At 44.2% G+C, this 27,432-nt stretch overlaps 2 protein-coding genes across 3 annotated transcripts; one reads left to right on the forward strand and one right to left on the reverse strand.

The window, feature by feature from the left end:
* Positions 1 to 444: 444 nt before the first annotated feature.
* LOC129017776 (uncharacterized) lies at positions 445 to 16,955 on the forward strand. 2 transcript variants are annotated; one of them, XM_054458504.2, is made up of 3 exons: positions 445 to 847; positions 9,565 to 9,687; positions 16,610 to 16,955. In XM_054458504.2, exons 1-3 carry the CDS (start codon positions 667 to 669, stop codon positions 16,636 to 16,638), a joined length of 333 nt encoding a protein of 110 aa, XP_054314479.2. In that variant the 5' UTR covers positions 445 to 666; the 3' UTR covers positions 16,639 to 16,955. The 2 variants fall into 2 exon arrangements, 1 of the variants encoding a protein (XP_054314479.2); XR_008495135.2 differs by lacking the exon at positions 9,565 to 9,687.
* Positions 4,201 to 25,428, reverse strand: LOC134738668 (xylulose kinase-like). Its single transcript, XM_063655842.1, has 3 exons — positions 25,293 to 25,428; positions 4,843 to 4,996; positions 4,201 to 4,342 (listed from the first exon to the last, which is right to left on the reverse strand). Exons 1-3 carry the CDS (start codon positions 25,386 to 25,388, stop codon positions 4,329 to 4,331), a joined length of 264 nt encoding a protein of 87 aa, XP_063511912.1. The 5' UTR covers positions 25,389 to 25,428; the 3' UTR covers positions 4,201 to 4,328.
* Positions 25,429 to 27,432: the final 2,004 nt, after the last annotated feature.

A 27,432-nucleotide genomic window follows, 5' to 3' on the forward strand; every position in this document is an offset into this window, starting at 1 on the left:
TAGAAGGGATGGGGTTTCACCATTTTCTCCACGTTGGTCAGGCTGGTCTGGAACTTCCGACCTCAGGTGATCCACCTGCCTCGGCCTCCCAAAGCACTGGGGATTACAGGCATGAGCCACTGCGCCCGGCCGATGCAGTTCTTATAAACAGCAAAGTCTTGCTTTTGAATTACGAGTCCGTAGCCTCTTTTCTCCACAACATTGAGCCTCTGCCAACCTTGTTAAAACTCAAGGATTCTTTTGTTATAACACTAACAGTTGAAAGGGAGAATGGATATGGGCTACAGCTAGCCTTTTCTGCCACAATTCCACTTGTCACAGACATGTTAGTTCCCATTTGAAATCTTTCTGCACCATACAAAATTTCATCCTCAGGCCCATGTGGTCTGTGGGTGGGTCTTGTTCAGCCCCAACAAATGAAAGAAGATTAATTAACAGAAGCAGCTGCAGCTGGGCCTGGAGGCCATGGCTGTACAGCAGCAGTGAGAGCCGAGCTGTGGCGGGCCACATGCTCTTCCCCTGACTCAGGGCTGCCGAGTTCCCTCCAGAGAGGCTGCTGACCTATTTTTTTATTGGGAACAACCAGCAAATGTGATAATGAGGAAAATGTATACTGGCCCCTGTGAAGTTTAGTGAAGCCCGAATGAAGTGGAGGAGGCCACGGAGATGCACGAGGAAGAGCATTCCAGGCAGAGGGAGCAGCAAGGACAAAAGCCCCCGGGCAGGAATGGGTGTGCAAGCCTGAGATCCAACATGGCGGAGAGCAAGCCGGAAGTGCTGCGCGGGGATCCTAAGGGAGCGCTGAACAAGACAAGCTCAGTTTTGTCTCTCAAACCCCCACAATCAGGTAAGTCAGTCGGCCTCGCATAAGATACATGTTTTCCCCACTAATCTCCATTCTGAGGAGTGGAGTAGAAACTCCCTCTCCTCTCATGAAATGTTGAGTATCAGGGAGTAAGTGTGTGCTAAAAAGGGTTACCTCGGTGGAACTGGGTTGCTCAAATCCTGAACATTCCAAAGGAAGGACTGGCCCCTGACCAGCTCTGGGGAGATAACTTCTGGGTCTTTGGAATATGCCTGAGAGCACATTTGTGACCTGAGACTTCAGCCCTGCCTACACCTTATGCTAACAGCGTGGTTTATGGGGAAGACCTGTTTTTATTTGCTGGGAGCCCTGGGCCATGCTGTATCTATTTGACTTCTGGATGGGTGGGGAACTGGGGAATAAATTGCTAAGGCCAGTCATGTAGATGCTCCATGCCTATATGACTGACCTCCAATAAAAATCCCGGCACCAAGACTTGGGTAAGCTTTCCTCATTGACAGTAATTGGTGTGTATTGTCACACGTTGTTGCTGGGAGGATTAAGTGTTGTCCATGTGACTCCGCAGAGAACTCCTGGAAGTTCACCCCTGGTTTCTCCTGAACTCTGCCCTATTGTCCCTTTTTTCTATGCTGATTTTAATCTGTATTCTTTTTATCCCCAAGTTCTGGCAAGTCTTTGATGTATTCTTTTCCCATAATAAACTGTGACTGTGAGCATAACAGTTTTTCCAAGTTCTGTGAGCCCTTCTAGCGAATCATCAAACCTGAGAGTTGAATTCATCCCATCTATTTTTCCATCATCTTGCTACTCTACCTAGGTGTCAAAGCCCTAGTAGGAAGAGTCTGATTGGCTAACTTGAGCCACCCAGCCCATCTTGGCCAGGGGAGGACAGGCACCTTGACAAGCAGGCCCCACGCAGCTGCACTGAGTGGGAAGGAGGATGCCCCAAATTACTTGTATCAGGAAGACAGAGTTGGGGCCAGTGTGGTGGCTTACATCTGTAATCCCAGTGCTTTGAGAGGCTGAGGCAAGAGGATTACTTGAGCCCAGGAGGTTGAGGTGGCAGTGAGCTGTGATCACTCTTCTACTCTCCAGCCTGGGTGACAAGACCCTGTCTCAAAAAAAAACAAAACAAAACAGGAGAGTTGGGAGCTGGGATTCTGGTCAGGACAAATAGTTGATATATGCACCAGGCAGGGAAATGGGAGTCCATACTAGCAGGAAAAAGTTGGAGTCTTGTGGAGATACTGACCAAAAAGCCATGTAGTATCTGAGTTTGTGTCCATCCAACTGTTGGCATCAAGAAATCACAACAGTCATTGGAGGGTGTCAGCTGCAGGATGGAGCAGAATGTCAAAGATCCAGAGATTTTTCTTGTGGGTTGAATTGTGTCCACCCCGGCCAAAATATGTTAAAGTCCTAACCTCTGGTACTTATTTGAAAATAGAGTCTTTGCAGATATAATCAGGTTAAGATGAGGTCATACGGGATTAGGATGGGCCCTAAATCCAATGGCTAATTCGTCACAAAGAGAGAGATTTGATGACAAACAGGTGCACAGAAATAAGGCCATGTAAAGACGGAGGCAGAGGTTGGGGTGATTCAACCCAAGAAACACCAAGGATTGCTGGTAGCCAACAGAATCAGGAAAGGGCAACAGCGGATTCTTCATGGAGCTGTCAGAGCATAACCCTGCCAAAACGTTGATTTCAAACTTCTGGCCTCAAAGACCATGAGAGAATCAACTTCTGTTGTTTTAAGCCACCAAGTTTGTGGCAATTTATTATGGAAGCCCTAGGAAACATTACAGATTTTGCCACTGGAAAGGGAGTGCTGCTTCTAAAAATACGGGTTGAATTGGCCACGTGGACGGCCAGTGCTGTAGAGAAATGATTGAAATGTCCACTCCTGTATCTACCAATCCTTTAAATTTCTTTCCCTGAATAGTTATTTCACAGGTAGGACGTTTATCAGTAATTTGATTTAGCCAATAAGCTGCTTTGCCTTGTTTATTTGTGCTTCCAAATCCTCCTGTTCGTTTAATTTCACTTTTCCCATTTCCATATACGGCACAATCAGGAGCTGTGCTATATGCTCTCCTGGCTCTGCTTTCCAGAGAACAGAAGTAGTTATAACAATTTGAATTTCCCCATTGTAATCTTAATCAATGACTCCTGTATGTACTTGCACTCCTTTTAAATTTAAACTAGACCTACCTAGAAGTAATCCTACCATCCCTGCTGGCAAGGGTCCACAGACGCCTGTTAGCACTTTTTGCAGGGGTTCCACAGGCAGAAGGCTCACAGCTTTTGTGCAGCATAAATCTACTGCGGCACTACTGGCTGTGGCAGGGGACAGACATTGTACAGGGGTGAGGGAATGGCCTGAGCTGGAAATGCCCTGGTTTAGAATGGGGCCCGGGACAGGCCCCTCATGGCATTTCCCCAAATCAGGTTCCCATCTTTATCAAACTTAGAGTGATATTTATTAGCCCAATGTTTTCCTTTTTTACATTTTGGACATATTTCGGGCTCAGCAGTTTTCTTTTTTCCTCCATCTGGCAGCCTGACTCGCTGATTCTTTCTACATTCTTTTTTAATATGACCATGCTTCCCATGGTTAAAACAAGCTTCAGGAAACAGAGTATTTCCTTTACCCACTCTCAGTCCTGCCAACAAAGTAGCTTTATAGCTTGTGCCAACAAAGTAGCTTTATGCAGATTACCTCCGATACTGTCACAGGCCTTAATATAATCAACTAAATGTGCTTTCCCTTTAATAGGTCACAGAGTGGCTTGGCACTCAGGATTGGCATTGTTGAAAGCTAGTAACCGCAACACTATATCCTGAGCAGCCGAATCTGCAATCACCTTTTTAAGAGACTCCTGTAACCGAACTATAAAATCTGCATATGGTTCTTTTGGTCCCTATTTTACAGCACTAAAGGAAGGGTATTGTTCTCCTCCTGAAGTGATTTTTTCCCATGCTGTAATGCACACTCCTCTAAGCTGCTCTATGGCATCATCTTGCATTACCACTTGTGCATCTAAACCAATCCAGCTGCCGACCCCTAAAAGTTGGTCTGCAGTTATATTAATTTGAGGTTGGGCCTGGGTGTTGCAAGCAGCCTGAATGGAAGCTTCATCTGCCCACCAAGTTTTAAATCGTAAGAACTGAGCAGGAGTCAGGCAAGCTCGAGTAAGAGCATCCCAGTCAGTAGGAATCATCCCACTGGAGACAGCAACATTCTTTAACTCTCACATCACAAAAGGAGAAACTGGTCCATATTGATTAATAGCTTGTTTAAATTATTTACATACTTTAAAAGGAAAAGGCTCAAATGTAGCTATAATATTCCCCTGTTGATCAGGTGGCTGTATTCTAACAGGGAACTGCCAAGCATTCATATCACCCTCTCGTCTAGCTTGCTGGATTCCTGCCTGAATAGAACTGAGAGTGGTCGTTCGAGGCGCTCCTTGAACAGTCACTGGGGCAACTACTTTTCATCCAGTGTCCTCTGAAAAAGAAAGATCCGAGGGTCAGGCCACTCTTTTTCTTCAAAATAATGAGGCGGTGTAGAGGGGTAGGGACAAACCTCTCCCTCCTTTGCCACTTTAGCTGGCAAGCAAACCTGCTCTGTCACCTCTTCTGTTACATCATTATACTCTCCTTCTTCCTCTGATTCCTCCTCCTTGTCATCTGTGTGAAAAGGCTCCAAGGTGGAACGAACCAGAGCCCACACTGACCAGACAGTTATAGGAATATCCTCAGCACCATCCTTATATGCCTTTTTCAGTGTGCTGCCTACCTTCTCCCAGACCTCTACATTCATAGTTCCTCGGTCCAGAAACCAGGGGCAATATTTCTCTACTGCACTAAAAAGCTGCATAAGTTGGCTAGTGCTAACCTTCACTCCTCCTTTTCTGAGGAGCTGCTGAAGCAGACTCATATAAGCCTCCTGCCCGCTGGACCCTTGTCCCATTGTTACCCGGATGCTTCTGAGCTCCCCTTACTCACCACAGGGATTGCTTAAGAGTACTTGGGTGTCCTCCAGTGTAGTTCCACATTCTCCAACCATTGCTCCAGCAACCCTTTGACCCGGGTTCAAGCCCCACATTTGGGTGCCACTTACCAAGGCCAGTTCGGTCGTGGAGACCTCAACCCAGCGGCACTAGAGGAATGAAGACAAAGACACAGAAATAGAGTGCAATGTGGGATCGGGGGCTGACAGCCTTCAGAGCTTAGAGCCATGAACAGAGTTTGACTCACATATTTATTGACAGCAAGCCAGTGATAAGCATTATTTCTATAGATTATAGATTAGCTAAAAGCATTCCTTATGGGAAACAAAGGGACAGACTCTGGCTTGTTATCTGCAGCAGGAACATATCCTTAAGGCACAGATCGCTCATGCTATTGTTTGTGGTTTAGGAACGCCTTGAGTGGTTTTCTGCCCTGGGTGGGCCATGTGTTCCTTGCCCTCATTCCAGTAAACCAACAACTTCCAACGTGAGTGTCATAGCCATCACAAGCATGTCACAGTGCTGCAGAGATTTTGTTTATGGCCAGTTTCTCATGGCCTGTTTATGGCCAGATTTGGGGGGCCTTTTCCCAGCAACATTTTTCACAGAAATATAAAAAATATTGGTAAAATTCATATGGAACCAGGTCAGGCACAGTGGCTCTCGCCTGTAATCCCAGCACTTTGGGAGGCTGAGGCAGGTGGATCACCTGAGGTCAGGAGTTTGAGACCAGCCAGGCCAACATGGTGAAACCCCGTCTCTAATAAAAATACAAAAAAGTAGTCAGGCATGGTGGCAGGTGCCTGTAGTCCCAGCTACTTGGGAGGTTGAGGCAGGCAAATCTCTTGAACCCAGGAGGCGGAGTGCAACCATTGCAGTGATCCAAGATTGTGCCATTGCACTCTGGCCTGGGCAACAAGAGCAAAACTCCATCTTGAAAAAAAAAATTCATATGGAAACACAAAAGACACTGCACGGTCAAAACAATCTTGAGCAACAAAAGGCATCACACTAGTTGGCTTCTAAATATATCACAAAGCTTAGTAATCCAAATAGCATGGTACTGGCATAAAAACAGACACATAGACCAATGGAACGGATTAGAAAGCCTAGAAATAAATTCATGCAGTTATAACCAGCTGATTTTTGGTGAAGGTACCAAGAACACACAATGGAGAAAGGACATCTCTTCAACAAATGGTGTGGGGAAAATTGGATGTCCACACGCAAAAGAATAAATTAGACCTTTATTTCACTCCATATACAAAAATCAAAATGGATTAAAGACTTAAATATATCTGAAACTGTATAACTACTAGAAGAAAACAGAGGGGAAAAGCTCCATGAGCTCCACTGGTCTGGGCAATAACTTTTTGGCTATGACCCCAAAAACATAGGCAACAAAAGCAAAAGATGTAGATGAGATTACATGAAAATGAAACACTTCTGCACAGCAAAAGAAACAATCAACTGAATGAAGTGACAACCTGTAGAATGGAGAAAATATTTTCAAACCATACATCTGATAATGGGTTAATATCCAAAATATATAAAGAACCCAACTCAATAGCAAGAAAACAACCCAATTAAAAAATAGGGGAAGGACATGAATAGACACTTCTCAAAGAAGACGTACAAATGGCCAGTGGGTAAATGAAAAAAAAATTATCATCACTAATCATGGGGAAAATACAAATTAAAATCACAATGAGATATCACCTCACACCTGTTAGAATGGCTGTTATCAGAAAGACAAGGGGTAACAGGTGTTGACAACGATGTGGAGAAAAGGGAACCATTTTCCCTTTTGTTGGTGGGAATGTGAATTAGTACAGCATTATGGAAAACAGTATGGAGGTTCCTCAAAAAACTAAAAATAAACTAACATGATCCAGCAATTCCACTACTGGGTATGAGGCAGGGGAATAGGGTCTGGAGGCAGGGAACCTAAGGCCGATTAGCACAGACTTCCTAGAGCTGAATCAAAAGGAAAATCCCACCTCTCCACACCAAAGTAACAGAAGGATCAGAGGCTACTCCGTTTGCACTACTTTGCAGATGAAAAATGGAAAGTACCTCTGATTGGTCACCTCCCACAACCAATCAAACTGGTCGTGGGCCTAACCTTCATATGCACAGGGGTGTAACTTTGTAACTTCACCTCAGCCTCTGATTGGTAGCCTTCCCCAAACAATCGACTGGTCGTGGGCCATTCCTTCAATTACATAGGGTGTAACCAGGTAAGAAATGGGAAACCTCTAGAAGGTATTTAAACCCCAGAAAATTCTGTAACCTGTGCGCTTGAGCTGCTTGCTCAAGCCTGCTCCCAACTCTGTGGAATGTACTTTCATTTCAATAAATCTGTGCCTTCGTTGCTTCATTCTTTCATTGTTTTGTTTGTGCGTTTTGACCCAGTCTTGTTCAAAACATCAAGAACCTGGATGACTTGTAGTCAAGACCCTCGACTGGTAATACTAGTCCTTTTTCACACTTTTTTTGCATATTCCCCCCACCCCCGTGTGGCTTGCCAAATTATTTTCTTAATAGAGTTTTTGATGTGCAGTTTTAATTTAGTAAAGTTTACCAGAACTTACTTTATTATTATTTTCGGACCTAAGAAACTTTTGTCTACCACCCCCACACCCCACTCCCACCAATTCCTGAAGGCATAATCCTGTTTTCACCCTTTTATGTTTAGGTCTATGGTTCATCTTGACTGAATTTTGAATTTTGTATGAGACTAACGTTCATTTATTACCCCATAATGACATATAGTAATTCCAGAGCCATGTATTGAAAAGACTTTTTTTTTTTGAGACGGCATTTCACTCTTGTTGCTCAGGCTGGAGTGCAATGCTGCGATCTCAGCTCACTGCAACCTCCACCTTCTGGTTTCAAGTGATTTGTCTGCCTGTCTCCCGAGTAGCTGGCATTACAGGTGCCCGCCACCACACCTAGCTAATTTTTGTATTTTTAGTAGAGATGGGGTTTCACCATGATGGCCAGGCTGGTCTCGAACTCCTGACCTCGTGACCCACCCACCTCCGCCTCCCAAAGTGCTGGGATTACAGCAGTGAGCCACCGCACCCAGTATTTTTTTTCTTTTTAAAATTGAGATGGGGTTGCCCAGGCTGGAGTGCAGTGGCTCGATCACAGCTTACTGCAGCCTCAATCTCCCAGGCTCAAGCTATCCTCCAACCACAGCAGGGACTACCAGTGCATGCCACCATGCCCAGATAATTTTTGTACATATTTTTTGGTAGAAACAGGGTCTCACTATGTTGCCCAGGCTGGAATCAAACTCCTAGGCTCAAGTGATCCTCTCACAGCCTCCCAAAGTGCTGGGATTAGAGACATGAGCTACCACGCCTGGCTGACTTTACTTTCTTCATTGGACTGCTTTGGGCCTTTGTCAAAAATTAAATAATATAAATATGGATTTATTTATTGGCTTTCTATTCTGTTCTATTGATCTGTTTATCCTTTTACCAGTACCATACTGGCTTGATTACTGTAGTTTTACAGTAAGCCCTTTTTTTTTTTGAGACAGGGTTTCACTCTGTAATCCAGGCTTGAGTGCAGTGGTGTAGTCATAGATCACCGCAGGCTTGACCCCCCAGGTTCAAGCAATTCTCCTGCCTCAGCTTCCTGGGTAGCTGTGACTAGAGTCGTGCACCACCACACCCAGCTTTTTTTTTTCTGGTTGTTGTAGAGATAGGGCCTCCCTATATTCCCCAGGCTGGTCTCAAACTCCTGGACGCAAGCAATCCTCCCACCTCAGCCTCCCAAAGTGCTAGAATTACAGTCATGAACCTCCATGCCCGGCCTTGACACTCTGTTTTTACCTAAAGTTCTGGTTTTCATCTAGTATTCTTTCCCCTTGGCTGAATGATTTCTTTTAGGATTTTTGCAGTGCAGGCATACTAGTGATGAATTCTTTTAATTTTTAAAAGTATAATTTTAATTTTTTATAGTATAATTTTCAGTTTTTAAAATCTGTAAATCTATTTTTCTATTTTTGAGATGGAGTCTCACTCTGTCACCCAGGCTGGAGTGCAGTGGGGTGATCTCAGCTCACTGCAACCTCTGCCTTCTGGGTTCAAGTGATTCTCCTTCTTCAGCCTCCTGAATAGCTGGGACCACAGGTGTGCACCACCACACCTGGCTAATTTTTGTATTTTTAGGAGAGATGGAGTTTCACCATGTTGGCCAGGTTGGTATTGAACTCGTGACCTCAGGTGATCAGCCTGCCTCAGCCTCCCAAAGTGCTGGGATTACAGACATGAACCACCACACCCGGCCTGTACATTCATTTAATGTTCATCCTTGAAAAATCTTTTGGCTGGGTGCAGTGGCTTACACCTGTAATCCCAGTATTTTGGGAGGCCAAGGCAGGCAGATTGCCTGAGGTCAGGAGTTTGAGACCAGTCTGGCCAACATGGTCTGACACTGTTTCTACTAAAAATACAAAAAAAAAAAATTAGCTTGGCGTGGTGGCATGCTCCTGTAATCCCAGCTACTTGGGAGGCTGAGGCAGGGGAATTGCTTGAACCAGGCAGGTGGAGGTTGCAGTGAGCCAAGGTTGCACCACTGCACTCCAGCCTGAGTGACAGAGCAAGACTCTCTCTCAAAAAAGAAAAAGAAAAATAAATCTTTTTTGTTGGAAATAGAATCCGGGTTAGAATTTTTTTCTTTTGGCACTTCAAAGATGTTTCAGTGTCTTCCAGCCCCCTCGTTTCTGATGAGAAGTTAGCAGCCATTCCAGGCTTATCCTTCTGTGTCTGGAACTGGTGGGTTCTTGGTCTCATTGACTTCAAGAATGAAGCCATGGACCCTTGCAGTGAGTGTTACAATTCTTAAAGATGGTGTGTCCGGAGTTTGTTATTTCTTATGTTCGGACATGTTAGTTTTTTCCTTCTGGTGGGTTCGTGGTGTAGCTGGCTTCAGAGTAAAGGGACAGACCTCCGCGGTGAGTGTTACAGCTCTTAAAGCTGCACATCTGGAGTTGTTCGTCCCTCCCGGTGGGTTCCTGGTCTCGCGGGCCTCAGAAGTGAAGCTGCACATCTTCCCAGTAAGTGTTACAGCTCACAAAGGCAGCACAGACCCAAAGAGTGAGCAGCGACAAAATTTATGGCAAAGATGGGAAAGAACAAGGCTTCCACAGCATGGAAGGGAACCCCAGCAGGTCTTCCGCTGCTGGTTCGGGTGGCCTGCGTTTATTCCCTTATCTGGCCCCACCCGCATCCTGTTGATTGGTCCATTTTACAGAGAGATGATTAGTCCATTTTACAGAGAGCTGATTGGTCCATTTTGACAGAGCGCTGATTCGTGCATTTACAAACCTTTAGCTAGACGCAGAGCACTGATTGGTGCATTTACAATCCTTTAGCTAGACACAAAAAGTTCTCCAAGTCCCTTACCCTATTAGCTAGACACAGAGCGCTGATTGGTGTGTTTACAAACCTTTAGCTAGACACAGAGTGCTGATTGGTGTATTTACAAACCTTTAGCTAGACACAGAGTGCTGATTGGTACATTTACAAACCTTTAGCTAGACACAAAAGTTCTTCAGGTCTCCACCCAACCCAGAAGCCCAGCCGACTTCACCTGTCAATGGCACTCACCACAGGACTTTGCAGCACCTAGCCCGTGCACTCCAGCAGCCCAGAGGGAGCTTGTCCCGCGATCAAGCCTAGCAGGCGCCCGCTGGTCGCCCGCGGAGCCCACGCCCACCCGGAACCCGCAACGTCCAGCGAGTACCGCTCACAGCCCCGGCTTCCACCCGTGCCTCTACCTCCGCACCTCCCTGCCAACAGAGGGAGCCAGCTCCGCCTCGACCAGCCCCAGAGAGGGGCCCCCACAGCGCAGCGGCAGGCTGAAGGGCTCCTGGAACGCCGAGGACGAGGAGGCACCGAGAGCGAGGGCTGCTAGCACGTTGTCACCTCTCACTTCCATGTGTGATAAACTGCTTTCCTCTTGCTGCTGTTGGGAGACAATTTTCCACGATTCTCCATTTCCTCATATCTAGGCATTAACAGCAAATTTCCTCAGATATATTACATTCCAGGATAGTAAAAATAAAATATATTTTTTTGAGACAAGGTCTCCCTCTGTTGCCCAGGCTAGACTGCAGTGGTGCCATCTCGGCTCACTGCAACCTCTGTCTCCTGGGTTCATGTGATTCTACCGCCTCAGCCTCCTAAGTAGCTGAGATTACAGGCACATGCCACCATAGCCTGGCTAATTTTTGTATTTTTAGTAGAGATGGATTTTCACCATATTGGTCCAGCTGGTCTTGAACTCCCGACCTCAGGTGATTCGTCTGCCTTGGCCTCCCAAAGTGTTGGGATCACAGGCGTGAGCCACCGTGCCTGGCCAGAGTTTCCACTCATTCTCCGCAGAAAGGTCTATTCCCGTAGGAACTTACTCTGCCATACAGAACCAGAACCTCCATGAGTCTCTGCTAGTGGCGTTCGCTCTGTTTTTTTCCTTCCTTGTAATTTATTTATTTTTAAAAAACTGGGTGCCTTCGTCCTGTAGGGGTTCCACTTTTGTGTATTTTGCTGTTGCATCCCCATTATGTCATTTTATTTTAAAAATATTTCACCATATTTGCTTCAGTTCTCTCTTTTTAAAGAAATAAAATCTTACTAACAGTCCTGTTTTCCTTTTGTGTGTTTACAGTGAGTGGATGTTCTATAATCTATCAGCCTGCTACTAATTGTTTCCATCTTTTGTTCTTGTAAACAATAGCAGGTGAAATTGACCTGGAATCTCTTCCTTTGTGCAAACTGTAACCAATTACAAATTGCCCTCCAAGAATGTATGCTAATTTACCTTGGCAGGGTCCTTCCTCCCCAAAGATTTTTGCTATATAATTATTTTTTAAAGTGTGTGTATTCGTTTCCAAGGACTGCCATAACAAATGACCACAAACGGAGCATCTTGAAACAATATAAATCTGGCCAGGCGTGGTGTTGTGCACCTGTAATCCCAGCTACTCGGGAGGCTGAGGCATGAGAATCATGTGAACCTGGGAGGTGGAGGTTGCAGTGAGCTGAGATGGCACCACTGCACTCCAGCCTAGGTGACAGAGTGAAACTCTGTCTCAAAAAAAAAAAAGAAAGAGAAAGAAAAGAAAAGAAAGACAATATAAATCTCAGTTCTGAAAACTGGAAGCCTGAAATCGAAGTGTCCCAGGGTTGGTTTCTCTCCCCAGTTCTGGAGGCTGCCATGCCCCTTGGTGTCCCTGGCTTGTAGGTAGCTCTCACCCTGTCTCTGCCTCCATCCTCATATGGCATTCTCCTTTGTCTGTCTCTGTGTCTCCAGGGCTGTTTTCTCCTCCAGCAAGGGCTGTTTTCTTATTCTATCCAAGCTGTTTCTGCTGAGATGGTTGGTTGGATCCCAGTGTCGCAGGTCTCATCTCTCCAACAAGGGTTTGGCCACCACATCTTTGGTGGTTATTTTATTTTAAAAAATTCCTATTTTGGCTGGGTGCAGTGGCTCATGCCTGTAATCCCAGCACTTTGGGAGGCCGAGGCAGTCAGATTTCTTGAGGCCAGGAGTTCAAGACCAGCCTGGGCAACCTGATTAAACCCTGTCTCTACAAAAAACACAAAAACTAGCCAGAATATGGTCGTCTATATCTACAGTCCCAGCTACCTGGGAGGCTGAGGTGGGAGGATCTCTTGAGTCTGGGGGGTTGGAAGCTGCAGTGAGCCAGGATTGTGCCACTGCACTCCAGTCTGGGTGACAGAGCAAAACCCTGCCTCAAAAAATAAATATTTCTTATTTATTTGTGGGAGGGAATCAATCAGAAGTACTTTCTATTTTTCATCTGCAAGGCAGTGCAAAGGGAGTAGCCTTTGATCCTTTTGTTACTTTGGTGTGGAGAGGTTTTCCTTTTGATTCAGTTCTAGGAAGTCAGTGCTAATTGCCTTTAGGTTCCTTGCCTCAGACCCTATTCTCATGCCTCACTAGTACCCATCATGTACTTTTAAAGTTCCTACAACTCAATAATAAAACCCCAATAACTAAATTTTAAAATGGTAAAAGATTCCCATGGATGAACCTGGAGGATACATTATGTGAAAAACGTGAGGTACTGAAAGATAAATACTGCATAGTCTCACTTATGTGTGGAATCTAAAAAAGGTCAACTTGGCCGGGTGCAGTGGCTCATGCCTAGCACTTTGGGAGGCTGAGGCAAGGGGATCACTTGAGGCCAGGAGTTAGAAACCAGCCTGGCCAATATGGCGAAACCCCCATCTCTACTAAAAATGCAAAAATTAGCCAGGCGTGGTGGCATGTGCCTGTAGTCCCAGTTGCTCGAGAGGCTGAAGTGGGAGGATTGCTTGAGCCTGGGAGGTTGAGGCCGCAGTGAACAGAGATTATGCCACTACATTCCTGCCTGGGCGATAGGGTGAGACCCTGTCTCCAAAAAAAAAAAAAAAAAAAAATTGATGGAACTCATAGAAGCAGAGTCAGATATGGTTACCAGGGACTGGAGAAATGGGGTGATGTTGATCAAAGGATACCAAATTTCGGTTAGACAGCAGGAGTAAGTTCAAGAGGCCTATTGTAAAACATGGTGACTACAGTTAATAACAATGTATTGTATTCTTGATAAAAATATAAGTAAAAGATTTGAACAGACACTTTGTGAAGAAAACACATATTAGTAGCCAATTAACCCATGAAAATGTTCAACATTGTTAGTCATCAGATAAATGTAAATTAAAACTACATTTCACATCCATCACACACCATTTTATTCCCTCAAAATTGCTAAAATTAAAATAACCCACAAAGTCAAATATTTGTGAGGATGAGGAACAACCAGAGCTCTCACACATTACTGGTCCATTCACTTTTGGAAAAGGCCTGGGAGTTTGTCTTTTCTTCTTCTTCTTCTTCTTCTTCTTCTTCTTTTTTTTGAGTTTGTCTTTTCTTCTTCTTCTTCTTCTTCTTTTTTTTGAGTTTGTCTTTTCTTCTTCTTCTTCTTCTTTTTTTTTTTTTGAGATGGAGTCTCACTCTGTCACCCAGGCTGGAGTGGAGTGGTGCGATCTTGGTTCACTGCAACCTAGGCCTGGGAGTTTCTTGTAAAACTAAACATGCACCTACTCTCTGACCCAGTGTCCCACCCTTTGGTGTGCACCAAGAGGAATGAAATATATTTTCACCAAAAGACTTGTACTATAATGTACGTTTCTGGTTTACTCATAGTAGTCCCAAACAGGAAGCAGCCCTAGCAGCAATCCATAGGAAAATGCTCAACTATAGTAAATTCATTCATTGGAACACTACTCAGTAATAAAAAGGAATGAGTCACTTGCTATCCACAACATAGATGAATCTCAAAAGCATTTTGCTGAGTGACAGAATCCTTAAAGGAAGCATGCTCTATGGTTCCGTTTATACAAAGTTCTAGAAGAGGCTAAATAAATCCATGTTGGAAAAAAATCAGGACAGTGAATTGCTTTGGGAGATTATCAATAAAGACTGACCAGAAGGGGCATGAGGACACTTTCTGGGGTTATGGTAATGTTCTGCAAGAACTCCCTACTCCCCCATGAGCCAGTCTCTGGTAGCCTCTAATCTGCTTTCTGTCAAATTCACAGAGACAGAAAATTAGATTAGGATACAAATCTACAAATTTTGTAGAGTTCTTGCCATTTATCTGTTTGTTTTCTGTATGTCTTATATGGTTTTTTGTTCCTCAATTCCTCCATTACTGCCTTTTTTGTATTTAGTTGATTTTTTGTAATGTTTCGTTTTGATTTCTTTCTTCTTTCCTTTTCTGTCTTTTTTTAGTAATTGCCTAAGTGGTTGCCTTGTGAATTACATATAACATCTTAAACTTGTAACAACCTAGTTTGAAAAATACCACCTTAGTTTAAATAGTACATAAACACTCTCGTCCTATACATCTCCAACCCTTCTCCTTTATATTGTTAGTCACAGATTACATCTTTACATATTGTGAGCCTATTAACATAGATTTGCAATTATTATTTTATGTATTTGTTTTTTAATTATATAGGAAAAAAAGAGGAACTACCAAAAGTACAACAATACTGGCTTTTATATTTCCCTAAGTAGTTACCTTTACCAGTTTCTTTCTTCATATAGCTTTGAGTTACTATCTGGTGTCCTTTCATTTCAGCCTGAAGGGGTTTAGCATTTCTTGTAGGGAAGGTCTATAAATGAAAAATTCCCTTAACTTTTGTATATCTGGGAATGTCTGTATTTCTTTTTTTCTCTTCTTCCTTCTTTTCTTTTCTTTTTTTTTTTTTTCAGAGCAGGAGTGGAAGTTTATTTATAAAGGCTTTAAAACAGTAAAGAAAGGAAAGTATGCTGGAAGAGACCCAAGCAGGCACGTGAAGCTCAAGTGCCTTTTTGTTTGAGACAGGGTTTCACTGTGTCACCCAGACTGAATGCAGTGGCATGGCTCACTGCAACCTTGAACACCTAAGCTCAAGCAATCTTCCCACCTCAGCCTCCCAAGTAGCTGGGACTACAGGCGTGACACTGCATTTGGCTAATTTTTAGAAAGTTTTTGTAGAGACAGGGTCTTGTTATGTTGCCCAGGCTGGTCTCAAAATCCTAGGCTCAAGTGATCCTCCCACTTCAGCCTCCCAAAGTGTTGGGATTATAGGTGTGAGCCACCACACCCGGCCCTATTGAATTTTTGAAGAAAAATTTTGCCAGATATCAAATTCTTGGCATACAGTTCTTCAGCACTTTAAATACGTTATCCCCCCTGCCTTCTGGCCTCCATGGGGACTGGTGAGAAATCACCTGTCAGTCCTATTGAAGATCACTTTTACTTGTTTATCCATTCATCTGTTGATAGACAGATAATAGACAGAAGATAAGTTGCCTTTCTCTTGCTGCTTTCAAGATTCTGTCTTTGTCATTGTTCTTGACAGTTTGATTTAAATGTTCTCAGTGTATATCCCTTTGAGTTATCCTCTTCAGAGCACGGTGAGCTTCTTGGATGTGTAGATGTACAGATTTATGTCTTTCGTCAAATTTGAGAAGCTTTTCTTCACAGCTTTGCAAACACTTTCCATTTTGTTGTTGTTGTTGTTGTTGTTTAAATAATAGCCATCCCAAAGAGTGTGAGGTGTCCCTTCATTCCTACACATAAAACTCACAAAAAGTTTGCTTCTCATTCCTACAGATCATCTGACCTAGAGGTCTTCATTTCTAATGGAGGGATCCTTCTATCAGGAAACACACCAATTATTCCATTTAACTGGAAGTTGAGACTGCCTCCTAGCTATTTTGAGGTCTTCCATTGAACCAATAGGCAATTAAGGGAGTTACATACTGCTTGAGTGGCCCTGATTACCAAGGAGAAATAGTGTTGCTGATGCAAAATGTGTGCAGAGCAGATTAGGCCTGGACCTTAGGGCATTCTCAGGGTGGGGTGGGTCTCTTGGTATTTCTGTGTCCAACAGTAAAAGTTAATGGAAGATTATAGCAACCCAATAAAAATGAGATCACTAAGGCCTCAGATCCTTCAGGAATAAAATTTTAGGTCATTCCTGCAGATACAGAACCCTGATCAGCTGAGAGGGTGGCTGAGGGCAAAGGTAGCAATGAAACAGGTAGTGAAAGAAGGAAGTTATAAATATTAATGATGGTCTCTGACTAGTTATAGTAAAGAAGACTGTAGTAAATATGCCTACTTTAGTCTCTGCTTGTATTTGTATATATGAATCAATTTCAGTTTTCTTTATTTCTCTTTTCTGCAGCTATTTTACGTAAGGAAAGTGGGTGGTGATTAACCTCAGAGTCTCCAGGGACAGACTATCCAGGACTGTGCCTGAAATAGAAGAGGAATTAACATCATACAGAACTGAATACGGTGACTGAGGGGAGTTTGTGTCTCCCCTTTTAGGAAAGAAGATGAGAACATGTATGAAGAAGAGTCATGTACTGTATATTAAGCAAAAGCATTATGCTGTTGTTTGAAAAGTTAATTAGAGGTGCCCACTAAAAACTGCTCAGCAATTTTCTTGGAGACCTCAGTACTCATGTTATTCTTTCCTCTATCTTATATTTTCCTCTCTCCTGCCCTTTTCAGAAAGAGTCTACAGCAGAAGCCATTGACCCTGTTCAAATTACAGAACAGCCCTTTTTGAATTTATGAAAATCCTGAAATATTAAAATTTTGCCAAATCGTGTTATAGCTTTTATTTTTATTTTTATTTTTTGAGAGAAGGTCTGGCACTGCATGCAGGCTGGAGTGCAGTGAGATGATCTCAGTTCACTGCAACCCTGACCTCCCAGGCTCAAGTGATCCTCTCGCCTCAGCCCCCAAAGCAGCTTGAACTACAGGCACATGCCAACACGCCTGGCTAATTTTGGTACTTTTTGTAGAGACAGGGTCTTGTCATGTTGCCCAGGCTGGTCTCAAACTCTTGGGCTCAAGTGATCTACCCGCCTCGGCCTCCCAAAGTGCTGGTATTACAGGCATGAGCCACCAAACCCAGCCTCACGTTATGACTTTCCAACCAGAATTTAGTGTTAACAAAGTAATCACAAACGTAATATATTAGTTTGAAATTAGTAATGCCCACCAGATTCAATCACTAAAAAATGCGATGTCATTAAAAACCATTTTTCTACCTGGTAACAAGAGCCAACTTCTGTCCCAAGCAGGTTGAATTACCACAATTTCCTGATAAGCAGAGTCCAGCTTCCTAATTCAAACTCTCAAACTCACTGTTAAATAAGCCCAGAGGAGTTGGACATTTTCCATCACGCATGTGGGAAGAAAGAAGGCCAACGATGCTCTTCAGATTTAACAGGTAAACCTTAAAAGTATCTGTTAAGAATACAGAGATGCCCATGACAACACTATCACCAGAGCAACAACTATCAACTAAGGTAACCATGTAGAAATAATGTCCTTTTTGTAGGTCTTCTTTTCTTCCTTTTTTCTTTTTCTTTTTTTTTTTTTTGGTGCAAGACATGGCAACAATTTCTTTTATTATTATTATTATTATTATTATTATTATTATTATACTTTAGGTTTTATGGTACATGTGCGCAATGTGCAGGTAAGTGATGGCAACAATTTCTAAAGTCTATGTTCACATTATATTTGCAAGAAAAGGCTTATTTTAATCACAGCACAAGTGGGTAACTGTTATAGATATTCACATGACTCTGCATTTCCCATTTCACAGCAGAGGGCAGGATTGTGGTGACTGCTCTCAAGTTACCATCATCACAAATCAGCTTATTTAAAACAGTTTACTATGATTATAAATAATCTAAAATATTTTATTTAAAATAGATTACTTAGAATAAATTATTTTAAATACTTTGTGATGTAGAACATTCTCTCTGGCCGGGTGTGGTGGTTCATGCCTATAATCCCAGCACTTTGGGAGGCCAAGATGGGAGGATTGCTTGAGCCCAGGAGTTTGAGACCAGCCTAAACAACACAGCGACACCCCGTCTCTACTAAAAATACATAAATGAGCTGGGTGTAATAGCTTGCATCTGTAGCCCCAGCTACTCAGGAGGCTGAGGTGGGAGGATCACTCAAGCCCAGGAGGTTGAGGCTGCAGGGCTGTGATCGTACCACTGCATTCCAGCCTGGGTGACAGAGTGAGACTGTCTCAAAAATAAAATAAATAAGTAACATTTTTTTCTGACCTTCCCTGTTCTTTCTGAGACCCCTTGTTAAATTTTAAGACTTGCAGTTTTTGAGGCCTGGTTCTGAAGTGAACTACTCAGCATTACTTGCAAAGGACAGACCTGCAAAGTGACGTTTTGCTGGCAGAAATGGAGAAGGAGCTGAGTACAGATTTCATGTAATAAAAATGAAATGAAAATGAAGTACATGTGGAAATGTTCTTCTCTGAAACGAATTAGGCTATTCTGTATTTAGCTGTTTTGGGGAAAACATTCAATATTAATATCTCTTATGCTTCTTGAAACCACCCCCACTGCCTTCTTCTTTTTTTTTTTTTTTTGAGACAGAGTCTCTCTCGTCACCCAGGCTGGGATACAGTGGCATGATCGTGGCTCACTGCAACCTCCACCTCCCAAGTTCACATGATTCTCCTGCCTCAGCCTCCCAAGTAGCTGAGATTACAGGCGTGTGCCACCACACCCAGCTAATTTTTTTTTTTTTTGAGACAGAGTCTTGCTCTTTTTCCCCAGGCTGGAGTGCAGTGGCATGATCTTGGCTCACTGCAACCTCCACCTCCCAGGTTCAAGCTATTCTCCTGCCTCAGCATCCTGAGTAGCTGGGATTGCAGGTGCCCGCCACCACGCCCAGCTGATTTTTGTACTTTTAGTAGAGACGGGGTTTCACCATGTTGGCCAGGCTGGTCTCGAACTCCTGACCAGGTGATCCGCCTGCCTTGGCCTCCCAAAGTGCTGGGATTACAGGCTTGAGTCACTGCATCCAGCCTTTTTTTTTTTTTTTTTTTTTTGTATTTTTTTAGTAGAGACGGGGTTTCACCATGTTGGCCAGGCTGGTTTCGAACTCCTGACCTCATGCGATCTGCCCGCCTTGGCCTCTCAAAGTGCTGGAAGTACAGGTGTGAGCCACTGCGCCCGGCCACCCCTTTTTCATCTATGTTTGTGTGATCTTTACAACTGCCCCATGAAGCAGGCATCAATTTCCATTTTACCCACAAGGGACTGTGGCTCAGAGGCCCAAATTCACACAGTTTTAGTGGTGGCTGAGGATGTGAAGCTGGCTTTCTGAGGCCTTGATAAGCTTCAGCAATAACAAGGCTGACTGATACTTACTGAGTAGTTACTATGTACCAAGACCTGTTCTATTGCGATACATAGATCCATAGATCCATCCATCCATCCATATACAGTTGACCTTGAACAATGGGTGGGTTGGGCGGGGGCGGTGTTAGGAATACCAACCCCCACACAGTTGAAAAACTGCATATAACATTGGATTCCCCCAAAGCTTAACTACCAACAGCTTACTGTTGACAGGAAGCCTTACTGATAACATAAAGTTGATTAACACATTTTTTTAATTTTATATATATTCCACTCAGTATTCTTAACAATAACGTAAGCTAGAGAAAAGAAACCATTATTTAGAAAACCAGGCTGGACATGCTGGTGCACACCTGTAGTCCCAGCTACTTGGGAAGCTGAAGCAGGATGATCACTTGAGCCCAGGAGGTTGAGGTTGCAGTGAGCCAAGATCCCGCGACTGCACTCCAACCTGGTTGACAGACAGAGACCCTATCTCAAAAAAAAAAAAAAAAAAGAAAAGAAAGAAGAAAAGGAAAAGAAAAGAAAAGAAAATCAGGCTGGGTGCAGTGGCTCACACCTGTAATCCCATCACTTTGGGAGGCCAAGGCAGGAGGATCACTTGAGTCCATGAGTTCGAAACCAGCCTGGGCAACATAGTGAATTCCTGTCTCTACAAAAAATACAAAAATTAGCCAGGAGTAGTGGTGCACACCTGTGGTCCCAGATACTCAGAGGCCGAGGTGGGAGGATCACTTGAGCCTGGAGGTCAAGGCTGCAGTGAGCTGAGATTGTGCCACTGCACTCCAGCATGGGTGACAGAGCAAGACACTGTCTCAGAAAAAAAGAGAAAATAAAATTATAAGGAAGAAAATATATTTAGTGGATCATCATAAAAGTCTTCATCCTCATCATCTTCATGTTGAGTAGGTTAAGGCAGAAGAGGAAGGGGGGAGAAAAAGGAGGAGGGAGAGGGGGAGGAGGGGTTGGTCTTGCTATCTCAGGAGTGGCAAAGAAGTGGTGGAGGAGATGGAAGGGGAGACAGAAGAGGCAGGCACATTTTATTTTCTTAAATCCATTTATAAATAGACTCATCCAGTTCAAACCTGTATTGTTCAAAGGTCAACTGTATGTATAATTTAAACCTCATAACAACCCAATGAGGTAGTTGAGACTGGCTCTGTCTGATGTTGACTCATTAGACTCTTCAACCCAGAACATATTTACACTTCAAAAAGTAAAAAGGAAGGCCAGCCGTGGTGGCTTACACCTGTAATCCCAGTGCTTTGGGAGGCCAAGGTGGGAGGATTGCTTGAGGCTAGGAATTCAACATCAGCCTGGGCAACATAGCAAGACCCTGTCACCACCAAAAAAAAAAAAAAAATTAGCCAAGCATAGTGGTGCGCACCTGCAGTCCCAGCTACTCGGGAGGTTGTGGCAGGGGGAACCCTTCAACTCAGGAGTTTGAGTCTGCAGTGAGCTATGATCACACCACTGCACTCCAGCACGGGTGACAGAGTGAAAGCCTGTCTTTCAAAATAAAATAAAAACAAAAAGCTTTCAATTTCTAAAAACCTTGCATTCTGAGACAGGCCATGAATATAGAAGCTTCCAGGAAGCCTTGAAATACACCAAAAGCTTGGCATCTTATAAAACCATATCTTGTTTTTAATTAATCAAAGACAGAAATTTCTGGTTTTTATCAAAAGAAGACAAGCATCCTCCAATGACAATTGATGACATCTATATAATAATTTGAACAATAAGCACCACCTTCTCTCTTTTTTTTTTTTTTTGAGATGGAGTCTTGCTTTGTCACCCAGGCTGGAGTGCAGTGGCGCTATCTCAGCTCACTGCAAACTCTGCCTCCTGGGTTCACGCCATTCTCCTGCCTCAGCCTCCCAAGTAGCTCGTACTACAGGCATCTGCCACCACGCCCGGCTAATTTTGTTTTTGTATTTTTAGTAGAGATGGGGTTTCACCATGTTAGCCAGGATGGTCTCGATCTCCTGACCTTGTGATCTGCACATCTCGGCCTCCCAAAGTGCTGGGATTACAGGTGTGAGCCACCGTGCCTGGCCACCACCTTCTCTTTTTATCCGTCTGTTTTTAGTTGGTTGTTCTGAGAGCTAGACTCCTTTGTTATGAAACTTGTACATTAGACTTTTCTCTTTGGGAGTACCATTCTCATTCCCATTATTTCAGAAACTGGGACACAGAGAAGTTCAGTAACTTGTCTAATGATAGGGATAGAAGAGGTCAGAGAGAATGTTCGAGTCTCACGGTGTTGCCCAGGCTGGAGTGCAGCTGGGATAGGGAACCAGGCAGCCTGTCCCCCTAAGCCCTGCTCTGACTTGCCCAGCCAGTGCTTGACTTGTAAGCACCAGCTTTGCTGAAGTTGTTCCCTCTGTATACTTTACTAGCCCTTACTTTTTTTCTTTTTTCTAGCTCTGTCCTAGCTACTGAGAATACAGATTTATTTTAAAAATGCAGTCACTGCTCACGGGAGTTTAAATTTTAAATGAGGGCATCAGACAAGTAAACAGGCAGTGATAATAGGGCATGGTAGAGCCATAATAGAGAGATGCAAAGGATTGTGGGAGCCTGGAGGAAGCACCTCACTCAGCCCTAAAGGTCAGGGAAGGCCACCTACAGGTGGGACACTGGAGCAGTCTTGAACATCAGACTCTGTCTCAAAAAGAAAGAAAATCAAGTGAGGGGCTGGGCGCAGTGGCTGATGCCTGTAATCTCAGCTCTTTAAGAGGCTAAGGCAGGCAGATTGCTAGAACTCAGGAGTTCAAGACCAACATGGGCAACATAGCGAAACTCCATCTCTACAAAAATAAAAATAAAAATACAAAAATTAGCCAGGTGTGGTGGTGTGTGGCTATGGTCTCAGCTACTTGGGAGGCGCAACGGGGAGGATGACTTGAGCCCAGGCAGCAGTGGTTGCAATGAACCGTGACTGTGCCACTGCCACTGCACTCTAGCCTGGGCAACTGTCTCAAAAAAAAAAAAAGAAAAGAAAAGAAAGGCCAGGCGCAGTGGCTTATGCCTGTAATCCCAGCACTTTGGGAGATTGAGGCAGGAGGATCACTTGAGGCCAGGAGTTTGAGACCAGCCTGGCCACCATGGTAAAACTCTGAATCTACTAAAAATACAAAAATTAGCTGGGCGTGGTGGCACATGCCTGTAGTCCCAGCTACTCTGGAAGTTGAGGCATGAGAATCACTTGAACTCGGGAGTCAGAGGTTGCAGTGAGCCATGACTGTGCCACTGCACTCCAGCCTGGGTGACAATGCAAGACTGTCTCAAAAAATAAATAAATAAATAAAAAGAAAGAAAAGAAAAGAAAAATAGGATAAGTTGGGTGGGGAAGGAGAGGGCCCCATTATAACTGTTAATCACTCCAAAACTTAGTGGCTTAGCACAACGACATTTTGCTTTACTTTTTCACGGTTTTAGAAATTGGTTGGTATAGTTCTCTCAGGATCTCTGATACAGTTGCAGGGAGATAGGAGCTGGTACTTGATTCATCTTAAAGGCCTCACTGAAATATCTACCGGTTGACACTAGTTGTTGGCTGGGCCCTCAGCTGGGGCTGTTGACCAGAACACTCCATGTTGCCTCTTCATGTAGCCTGGACTTCCTGATAGCACAGCAACTGGGTTCCAACAGCAAGTCTGGGGCTACACTTCCTGGCAACAAGGAAGAAGCTATCTAACCCGGACTTGGAAGTGACACGGCCTCACTTTCACCATAGTCACAAGCCCTCCCAGATTGAAGTGAAGAGGTTCTACCTCTCAACAGAAGTGTCAAAGTCACCTTGCAGGAAAGAGGATGTGGGATGGGAGATATCACTGTGGCCATTTTGGAAAACACCATCTGCTAACAAAGACCTGTAAGGGCCTAAGTACTGAAGAGATTACACTCATCCCACCACCCAAATGTATTTCAAATACAAACAACTCTAGACCATAAAATAGGGGCAATGCAACCCAATAAAGTATGAACTTCCCGTAACTCCTTCCATGCTTTTTTTGCTGGTGGTGGAGGGGACAGGGTGTCACCCATCAAATACTGTAGCGATATATTCTTTTTTTTTTTTTTTTTTTTTTGAGACGGAGTCTCGCTCTGTCGCCCAGGCTGGAGTGCAGTGGCGTGATCTCGGCTCACTGCAAGCTCCGCCTCCTGGGTTCACGCCATTCTCCTGCCTCAGCCTCCCAAGTAGCTGGGACTGCAGGAGCCCGCCACCACGCCCGGCTAATTTTTTTGTATTTTTAGTAGAGACGAGGTTTCACCATGTTAGCCGGGATGGTCTCAATCTCCTGACCTCATGATCCGCCCGCCTCAGCCTCCCAAAGTGCTAGGATTACAGGCGTGAGCCACCGCGCCTGGCCATCAAATACTGTAGAGATATATTCTTTTTCTTCACTCTCTTTTTTCTTAGGGGGTTGCCTCTGCTTTGCTGGTGCCCTAAGTGTGTGCTCAAACTATATGGTGGATGCTCCAGCCTGGGGTAAGGATGTTTTGGGCAGAGGGAGGAGCACATGAAAATAAGTTAAACAGCATGATTAGGTACACTTGGATGGGTAGAAACCAGAGGGAGAATGGTGAGACAGGATGCTGGAAGTCTGATAAGAAACAGATCAGGAAGAGCCTTGTGGGCCAATCATAATACTGAGCACCAATAACAATAGCATGCATTCTTTTGTTCTTAGTATTCTAAGCACTTTTCATAAGCACACATTTAACCACTCAACAATCCTGGGAGATAGGTAATATGATTTTTTTTTTTTTTTTTTTTTGAGACAGTCTTGCTCTGTTGCCCATACTGGAGTGCAGTGGAGTGATCTTGGCTCACTGCTACCTCTCCTGGGTTCAAGCCATTCTCTTGTCTCAGCCTCCCGAGTAGCTGGGATTACAGGCGAGCGCCACCCCTCCCGGCTAATTTTTGTTTTGTTTTGTTTTGTTTTGTTTTCAGTAGAGACGGAGTTTTGCCACATTGGCCAGGCTGCGATTATTTCATTTTACGGATGAGTTAAACTGGTTAAATACTTTCTTCAGGCTCACACTGCTAGTAAGAGGCAGAAATGTGATTTGTGCCCAGGAAGTCTGGCCCCAGAACCTTCTCCCTTAACTGCACATTACTAATCAAAGGAGTGTGCACTTCAGCCTGAAGGTGAAAGTGAGTGATTTCCTAGAATATGAAATTTGATTAAAACAAAAGTAGAGAATTTCACTAAAACCTTCTGGCCTGATTTTGGATACCTTGGAAATACAAACTCAGGAATGGAATGTTACATCCTTTTTTTAAAGGTATCTATACATATGATTGTAACATACAAAAGATAAAGTGCACTGGCCAAGTGTGGTGGCTCGTGCCTGTAATCCCAACACTTTGGGAGGCCGTGGCGGGAGGATCACTTGAGGCCAAGAGTTTGAGACCAGCCTCGCCAACATAGTGAAACCCCGTCTCCACTAAAAATACAAAAATAAGCCGGGAGTGGTGGCTCACGCCTGTAGTCCCAGCTACTCAGGAGGCTGAGGCAGGAGAATCGCTTGAACCCGGGAGGCAGAGGTTGCAGTGAGCCGAGATCGCACCACTGCACTCCAGCCTGGGCGACGGAGCGAAACTCCATCTCAAAAAACAACAACAACAAAACATCAATCTTAAGAGTACAAACTTACGAGTTTCATAGATGTGCACACCCATATAATGATCACTCGAATATCATAGACATGATGTTGGGTGAAAGAAGCCAGATGCAAAGCGTACCCCTTCATGAAGTCCAGGAAGAGGTGATGGAGGTGCTAGAGGCCAGAAGAGTGGTTATCTGGGGCTAGGCATAGTGACTGGGAGAGGGGCACGAGAGAGCCTCGGGGTGTGGAAACCGGCTTTTGGGGTCTGCAAGTGTCGCTGGGAAGTGTAGTCTTTTGTTGGGGGCGGAATGATCTGCTAAAAGGCAGGGTCCTTTTACACCAACGTTGATAGAGATCGATATTTATTCCTGCTACAATGACAAAAAGGAATTGTAACGAAGAAAAAAGGCAGACATTTAGAGAAGAGGAATTAACGGGCAGATTCATAGGAGGGCTGCTAGAATCTATCAATCTCACACTACCGTTTCCTTTTTTTTTTCTTTTTCTTTTTGGACCTTGCGACTTTTCGCGCCAAAGCCCTAGAGACAGAGCCTGATTGGCCCAGCCACGACCTGTGCCCATCCATTGGTGGAGACCTCTTGATTAACAATCTTTCATTTTCCGGAGCGACCGAGGGACTGACTGACAGCCTCGGGAGCTTAGGCGCATCCCTGAAGCGGGCGCCAGCAAGTCCTTGGGGAAAACGCTGCCTGTACCCAAACCATAACCACGCGCTTGTCCCCTGCGAAGTGCTTCCCGAAAGACCCCCAAGGCAATTTTAAAGTTGCGGACACCAGAACCTGCTCTAGAGCTGGCTGGAAGCAGGAGCGGCCTCCCCAGGATGGGGCAGAAATTGCATCTCTCCACTTTCAATTTAAGGTGAACAAAGGAGAAAAGCAAGTAACTTATCACGATCAAAATGCAACATCTGATTCCCTTACACCTACCAGGAGGACAGTACCTATTCCACACAGAGCCAGAAACCTGGAGAGAGGAAACAAAGAATGTAAGTGAATTCTAGGCAGCAAGCATTTTTCCATCCCTCAACTAAGAGCCCTGCTACCACCTGTCCGTCTTCAGTAATACACTGGTTGACATTTTTTGAGACCCCAATATAGCGCTGAGCACTGCCCAACCTCAAAATGACTATTATTTTCCAGAGTCACTTTTTTTTTTTTTTGGCAGAGTCTTGCTCTGTTGTCCACGCTGGAGTGCAGTGGCGTGATCTCGGGATCTCGGCTCACTGCAACCTCCAACCCCCCGGGTTCAAGCGATTCTCCTGCCTCAGCCTCCCGAGTAGCTGGGATCACAAGCTCGCACCACCACGCCTGGCTAATTTTTGTATTTTTAGTAGAGACGGGGTTTCACCATGTTGGTCAGGCTGGTCTCAAACTCATGACCTCATGATCCACCCGCCTGGGCCTCCCAAGGTGCTAGGATTACAGGCGTAAGCCACTGCGTCCGGCCTAATTTTTTGTATTTTTAGTAGAGACAGAGTTTCACCATGTTGGCCAGCCTGGTCTCGAACTCCTCAGGTGAGCCGTCTGCCTCGGCCTCCCAAAGTGCTGGGATTACAAGCCTGAGCCACTGCGCCAGGCCCAGAGTCACTTTATAGATAAAAAGCCCTATAACTTCAAAGATCAGTACCTAAATTACAAGGGGAAATTAAGTATTCATAAACAGATTAAAATATGCTTTAAAGTTCCATGTAACCATAACCTTTCTTCAACAAAAGGTTATTAATGCTTAATCTGTGCCAAAAAGTCACATTGAATATACATATAATTTCTGTTCTTTGTAGCAAGATTCAGGGTGGTTTGGATAATTAAGACGAATATGTGAGTAATTGTTCCTGAAGCCTCCATGTGTTTGGAGCTATAAGAATATTCCACATTCTGAGAATGTGGAAATTACTTTCAGTCTGGGAAAGGAGGCAGGGTTAGGGAAGCCTTCATGCAGGAGGTGGTATGACAACATCATCACTTCCTCAGCATTTCTGTATTGCGGTCAATAAATGCCTGTATGAAAAGCACATAGCACCGTGGCAACAAACTAGATATAGCTCTTGTCCTCTAGAAAAAGGGGGAACATACTCCACCAAAGATGAGGTACGGTGTGTGCCAAACAATGTGCCTATACTTCCTGCTGAATTGCAGTTATTTTATTTATTTGTTTTTTTTTGAGATGG

This window comes from Pongo pygmaeus, chromosome 19 (genome assembly GCF_028885625.2).
Source record: "Pongo pygmaeus isolate AG05252 chromosome 19, NHGRI_mPonPyg2-v2.0_pri, whole genome shotgun sequence".
Classification (NCBI taxonomy): Eukaryota; Metazoa; Chordata; class Mammalia; order Primates; family Hominidae; genus Pongo; species Pongo pygmaeus.